This window comes from Poecilia latipinna, unplaced genomic scaffold (genome assembly GCF_001443285.1).
Source record: "Poecilia latipinna isolate Pla-1442-1.1 unplaced genomic scaffold, P_latipinna-1.0 Scaffold3733, whole genome shotgun sequence".
Classification (NCBI taxonomy): Eukaryota; Metazoa; Chordata; class Actinopteri; order Cyprinodontiformes; family Poeciliidae; genus Poecilia; species Poecilia latipinna.
In genome coordinates, this window is record NW_015116349.1 from 13,301 (window position 1) to 20,703 (window position 7,403).

General features: G+C 36.6%; 1 protein-coding gene across 1 annotated transcript in view; it reads left to right on the plus strand.

Moving 5' to 3' along the window:
- Positions 1-511: 511 nt before the first annotated feature.
- The window catches only part of LOC106941537 (receptor-type tyrosine-protein phosphatase-like N), a gene marked incomplete at its 3' end in the record, with an annotated part of 25,087 nt that continues 18,195 nt past the window's right edge, over positions 512-7,403 (plus strand). Inside the window, exons 1-2 of the mRNA XM_015024592.1 lie at positions 512-898; positions 5,537-5,587. Of these exons, the coding sequence (XP_014880078.1) occupies positions 823-898; positions 5,537-5,587 (127 nt within the window). The remainder of the gene's footprint in view (positions 899-5,536; positions 5,588-7,403) is intronic.

The window sequence follows — 7,403 nt, forward strand, 5'->3', positions numbered from 1 at the left end:
TAGGTAATCTTTTCCACATTGTATGTGGATTGTTTTAAGCCGAAAATGGCAGTTTAATTGATTTTAATGCCTTATATGCCTGCTATATGGGATATATGATGTTAAGTAGTGTGCAGCCCTCTCCCCCCTTCGGTTTTAATACAAACGTATATTGTTAGATTCTAAGAGGTTTCATCTAATATATACAGTTAAATTTTCCTATTACAAGTGTACGATTCACTACTTATGTTAAATATGTAAAAATAATGAAGAGCATGAATCATGCAAAAACCAAAACCAATAAATAAAGAAATAATAAAAATACATAAATAAACCCTCCACGTCTTTTTTTTCTGTGCGTGTACCCGGTGCAGTGGAAACTGCACTTATGTCATTTCTGAATGGGAGGAATATGGAATATGCATAAGCGAGCGGTTTCATTGACTCCTCCCCCCCTCCCCCTCCCCTCCCATTCTCTCTGTGCTGTTTCTTTTTTCACCTTGATGACGCAGCTGCAGGTTGCTTTCTTCTGTAGCTCTCGGTTTCCACAGACTGCTGGCTGTTTCCGCAGCGGTGCTGTCGTGAGTCGGTACTACGCTGCGTGTCCACGGTCTGTGCCCTCCTCCTCTATCCCCTCGCCCCGCCTTTTCATCGGGAGGGTTTCTTCTTCCCGATCCATCCATCATTTTTATTCCCTTCTCATTTCCCCCCCGTCTCCCCCTTGTTCGTCCCTGTACACGATCTTGACGGCTCAGTTAAACATAATGGGGATTTAAAACAGGTGGAAAACTCTCAGAGTCTGTCTCTCTCCATCCATCCGTCGCACTAAAGCTTCAGGGGATCATGCAACATCTGAAACCATGGCGAGCTCTGCTCCTTCTGGCGGTGCTCTACCAACCAGCTGTCTCTGAGAAATACGGTAAGATGATGATGCTGCTGCATATTACAATTTAGTTAAGAGAGTAAACAGCTACATACATATTCTACTCCTTACTTTGCATGGTGCATCAAGTGCGTTTGTGCATTTCAAGAGGGGACTGTACATGTCTTTACCAAATTAACTCAGTGATTGCATCTGTGGGTAAATACAGGGGGCTGTAATCAGATTAAACAGGGGAGGAGAAGAGATGGGAGATAAGGGAGGATGGGGAAGAGAAACACTTAGTCTGTTTCATAGGCTGTTTTATCTTCCAGCATCATGAAAGAACAGGTTAGAGCATATCGCTCATGACATCTCACCACTTTGGCTCTGCTTTTTATTGTGCTTACAGTTATGTTTTTGCCATAAAGACAGAGTGACACAGAGCCATATGCTCTAAATGGAACATTAGAATGAAAACACTAAAATTACATTGCATACATAAAATAAAATAAAATAAAAAATCAACACTTATTTGTTATGTTTCAAAACCAAAACTTCATCTATGTCTTCTGTGTTCAGGGAATAAAATAGAAATCACATTAAACATGCTCTTTACTCAGTAAAGGACGTTTAGAGATGTAGAAGTACAATTATAATTTCTAATACGTTTGCTGTGTTCTATTCTGGTCCATGGAAATACAATGACAGCTGCAGTGTTTTGTGGCAGATTAATATCATTTACGATAACAGTCTGTGCTGTGATTATTTAGAACTGATTTTGACTTGTTTTGTTGGTAGCTGCATTGATTTGACCTTTTTAATGAGACAATTGTGCAACAAGTGAGTTTCATGCCCGTTAGTATTTTTATTTTTGATTTTTGTTGTTGTTATTGTCGTCTTTACGTGATTTGAATTTAGCATTCCACTGAAGAAATTTAGCCACTGTTGACTTCAATTAAAGTATTTTCCTTTTGCGCTCAACAACCTGAAAATCAAAAGAGCATCACCATTGGCTTGCCCTCCCTTTTCTATGTTTAATTTATATTCACTCAGACTGATTAATGTTTATTCAACCTATTTTATGAGTTCGTTTGAATGGTTTTTATTGCCAAAATGTATTAAATAGCAATTAAACTATTATTGAAAATTGATTAGAGCAATTCCTTAGAACACAAATAAATCAGCTTGTATAGAATAATACATAAAAATAAGAGACAGCCTGATAAGCAGCTGTCCTCATCAAGGAGGTTGTGTCAGTGCCATGGAGGAAAATCAGTACTGGTTTTTTCAATCACTGACATCTCTTTGCCTCCACTGTTGTTGTTTTTTTCACACTTCAGATTTATCCAACTGTTTGTCTGAAAAGCCGTCTATCCATATGTGCGACGGCATGATGCTCATGTCTGCGTTTACATCTTGGCAGCCAGTTTTTTTTCCCCCCTTAGGGCCAGATGTCCTGTTGCTATGAGAAACACTGCTTTTGGATGATTGCAATGTTTGGTCTACTTTGCAAGGATTTGTTACACGATATCTGTTTTGTAAGAAAGAATAATAATTGGAGATGCACAGTGACACATTTGCTATGTCCTGGGTTTAATGCCTGGGTCTTTCTGTATGGAGTTTGCATCTTCTCCTTGTACATGTGTGGTTTTTCTCTGGGTACTCCAGATTCCTCCCCTCTGTCCAAAAACATGACTCTTAAATTAAGTGGTCTCTCAAAGTGTCGTGAAGTGTAAGTGTGCATGGTTGTTTCTTCTGTGTTTCTCTGTGTTTTCCTGCAATGGGCTGGCGACCTGTCCAGGGTGTACACAATGACTGCTTAATGCCTATGGATGGATATTAATTGATAGATATTATGGTGAAAAGATGGAATCTTTGCCAGCTGTATGGTTGTGTAAAGCTATGTGTCTTTGATAAGTAGTTATTTAAGTTAGATGGAAAACCCACCTGTTTGGAGTTCCTTTTGAACCTAATTGGAACATTGACCAATATATTTTATTGTGTATTAATGATTTTGATTATGGCAATTTACAAAATGTGGTTTCTCAGTTGATGACTGTGGAGTGTTTCTTTGACTTTATTTTTGTCTTTTTATGATGTAAAGCACTTTGAACTCCCTTGCTAATGAAATGCGCTGTGCAAGTAAAATTGATTAATTGAATGATTGATTATTTGTTGTTATCCTAAACTGTTTATGTAAAACAAAATTGCTTGATTAGTGACACTATTGTCTATCAAGAAGGATCAAAGGACCAAAACTGTGACAATAGTGACATGTAAGTCCTAACTAGTAAGATTTTGCTGTGTTACTCAATGATCGTCACATTAAACTGTTGTGACTGTTTTTGACAATCATATTTTTATTGCTCCAAAATTCTGTAATAAAAACCCTGACATGTTGAATAGCCCAAATTATTTATTACTGATGTGATTTGTTGATTTGTTATATGATATAACTGTACTGAAGAAAAAAATGTGCCCCAATGTCATTGTGCTTGTGTACACTGTACAGAAATGCACAATGTCAATAAAGACTACTTTACTTTATAATTTTGGTATGTAGGGTAAGGTGATCATTATCTAAATTTTTAATGTCCTTAATGAATTTTTGATTGCAATTTCGATGACTAATTTGAAACAATACAAATCTAGTTGGACGTTTGTTGGACTAGTTCAAGCGTTTTCCTTCTCCAGTAAAACATATAGATACAAAAGTTCAACTATTCAGCCAAAGTGCCACTTCAGTGGCACAAAAGTCTTGATCAGTGAACTTTTAGATTCACTGTCTAATAAGACTCCGTTTATATCTGCAATTATAGCTTAGAAGAAAACTAATTAACATTAAACCCCATTCTGAACTATTATTATTGTTGCAGTCTACATTCTACTCAACTGGTCATCTAGTACAACCCTGTGGTGTTTCTTGTGTTAATGGAAAGACAGACAGGGAGGCAGGCAGAGATGGCATGGTGCACACCACAAGGTTCACTCATTTCTATTGACTAGAGAGAAAAACTAAGACATAGAAAGCTATTCAGTGTTCAACTGACAAAGCTTTTTTTTTTTTTTTTCCCATGAAAAGACCTTGTTGAGAAGCTGCTCAGTGAAGAAAATCAAAGTAATCCTGTCAAAAATCATCACTTGCAGGACACACAATACATAATAATTTACTAGTTGACATTTTGTTGCCTTACTAGCCTTTTAACTACACTAGCTGGCATTTTTAGGGTTCTTAATAGCAGCTACTAATATGGCAGTCACCAACAGTGGACTACTGGTATGGACTACAGGGTGACTAGTGGCATACTAGTAAGATTGTTGCTCCTTCTGGTCTAATGAAGCAAGAGGAGTGTTATTTTGAAGAAGTACATCGAAACATGGACTAAGCATGAGCAAACTGAGGAGTGAAGTGGCAAACCAGAAAGGAGCAGGAAAGTGATGGCTTACGTCAAGGATGTCGAATATTTACTCAAACAAGTTGCCATATGGGCTGATCCTTTGCTTATGAAAATATTTAATACTGGGATTTTTTTTTTTTACTTGAAATCTGATATTTTTTTTCTTGCCCTTTTGGTTCAGCAGATGCTTTGTCGAAGTTTGATGACTATATAAATTAGCAACGTTAGACTCTTTCTTCTTTTTCCAACCACTCTAATAAAGGTTAATCATTGCTGACAGGATAGTCTGCAATGGCACAAGACTCTGTTATTTGTAAAGGAAAGCACCTTTGCATGCAAGATTGACACAGGAAATGTTCCTTTCCTGAAACTAAAATAAATGTTTTTTTAGTCAAGTTTCAGGAGAAATTATGAAACCGCAAAACATTTTATGTGTGTGTTTTGTTCTTTGGATACGCGTAACTGTTGCACTTTTTATTTTATTTAGTCAGATAAAATCATTCTCAACACTAAAATTGATGTGGTATATTTAATTTTGTTTGCAAGTTCACGTTACTGATAATGTTTAATTTAGCTAAACTGGTCCCTTCAAGCATGGATTTCCAAATTTAAAGAGATCCAAGGTGTGCTGTGAGACAGAGAAAAGACAGAAAGCCACACAGTCCTATTCATGCATCCATATCTTTCTCTGACCACCTGTTCCTTCCCACACTACTAATACATCAAGGTCTTACTCGCCACACTAAAATAGGAATTTTTAACAACTAAAAAATAAAGACAGAGGTATTACCACAAGCTGCTCCCCGTGTTTAGAAAAGGACATTGTTGTACCAATGTTATTTTCAGATCCAATGCTTTGAAGTGGAAAAAGGTAAAGGGTTGACTGATTAAGCTATGCAAGCATTGCAGATGTCTTTAGGTGGTTGCATCACTCCATGAATGATAGAAGAAAAAGTAGTTCGATAGATAAAAATAATGATTTGTAATGTGCAGAAAAGAAAAAGTGTTTCTTTGAACCAATTTTAAATAATACTCTTACAGCTAAATTTATTAGTTATGCTCAAGCTAAAATTCTGATTTGAATTATTCTGAAATGCGAATTACAGTTTTTGCAAAACTATTTCTCCTACATGGTTCAAAATAAACCTATTATTCGTTGTATTCGAGGCCAATTTTAGTAAGTGAATCTGGGACTGGACTGGACTGACCCTCTAAGTGTGCTTTAAATCAGCTGCTGGCATGGAAATATCTGCAACGATGGTAATCTGTCAGCTTTCTCTGTGTCGTTCTGTCTCAGGTTGCCTGTTTGAGAGAAAACTGTGCACAAGGGATCAGTTCTGCTCTGACGGTGAGTACAACCTGTAGTCATGCAGAAAAAAATATTTACTTTTTGTCCTTTTTGTCTAAATTTCATGTTTTATATTTTGACCCAAAAACATTTCTATGCCTGTAGGATCTTTAAGTACACACATAAACATAGATAGATGTCAAAACATGTGCTAAGTGTCACCGGGGTTAAATGTTTGTGTACAAAAATAGACCAAAAAAAAAAAAAAATCAAGGATTCCTCCCCTTTTACTTTATTCGTCTTCATCTCTCCGTCACCTGTCCCTCTATTTTTCGTCATCTCTATCTAAACCCCTCCCCGCCGACCCCCAGTTTCCATAGCAACACTGACATCACGGTGAGGCCAACTCCCCCACAGTTGTTGTGTTGATACAGCGATGAGTCACTAACACGCGCTTACGTCCCTCTCTGTGGAAACGGTACTTACGCACACACTCGATGGTTGAGCAGAATACCAAATGGATAAGTGAGCTTGCTTACTCTCCAAAGAAAGGAAGAATAGGAGAAAAACATTCGGAGATCCACCCATAACACTTTATTTTCATACCACTTTGCACCTTCAACAGCCTAGTACGCAAAATAAGCTATGTTTAGCGTGCTTATTCGGCACCAACAAAGGCTGATTAAGTTTTTTTTTTTTTAACAGTGTGAGACACCCTTAACACCAGGGAAAAAAATAAAATGGTAACCATTGCATTCTATAAAAAAAAAAAAACATTCAACACTTTATGAGAGGTACTCAACATTATGACAAAGATGTTCATAGAAACACTTTGAGACACACGAGTACAGAAACAGCAGCAGAATTTAGTTAATCAACAAAAGTCATATTTTGTGATTTAAAAAAATTTTTGCTGCTATGTGACCATTTTCTGCTACTGATGCCCATAATTTTACCTGATCATGATTAGGAATTCTGGACTGACATGTACTTACTAAATCTTCACTAAGTACTTAAGATATGTAGTGACATGAGCTTGATGAAAACCTGCTTGGTGAAAAACAACCATTTTTTTTATTTTTTATTTATCTTTTTTTGCTGTGTCATTCTTGGTTCACATATATACCCATCAAGCTTATTTGTCGTATTTACCACAATTGGATTGGATTGAGTTGACAAACACCGATAGTTATCTCAGGAGTAAAGCCCTGTTATATTTTATATATTTTAGACAAATTAGTATTCTGGAAATCGTTGGTGTCAAACTGTGATTACAAGTTGTTGCTTTAGGCTGCTTAAAATACTGATGTTTTCTTTTTGTCTTGTTTCAGTTCTGCTCAAAAAAATAGCAACCAGAGTCCATCTCGTTTTTTGTTTTTTTTAATTTGGACTTTCTAATTCTGGATCTTAAAGATGTGATAAAGGATAAAGACTTGTTCACAAAAATATTTAGATTTGTTAAAACTGGCTGTTTTGGTGCTCACTTAAATGAGGTTTTTGTCAATGAGTTATTCAGCTGTTTTACTTTGATGTTTGGTAAGTTTAAATATAGCAATAGATATTTTACACATTTTCCTGTGATGACTGCAAGAGTTATAGACATAGTAACTCAAGTGCATTGTTATAGTTTAATAAGAGACAAGACGTGTTTGGTTTGTACGGGGCCCCAAAGGGGACATGGAGAAAAAAAAAAAAGGAAAGAAATCCCGACTTATTATCGCGAGATCCCGAGAAACTAAGTCGAGATCTCGAGATCCCGACTTATTATCGCGAGATCCCGACTTATTATCGCGAGATCCTGACTTATTATCTCGAGATCCCGACTTATTATCTCGAGATCCCGAGAAACTAAGTCAAGATCTCGAGATCCCGACTT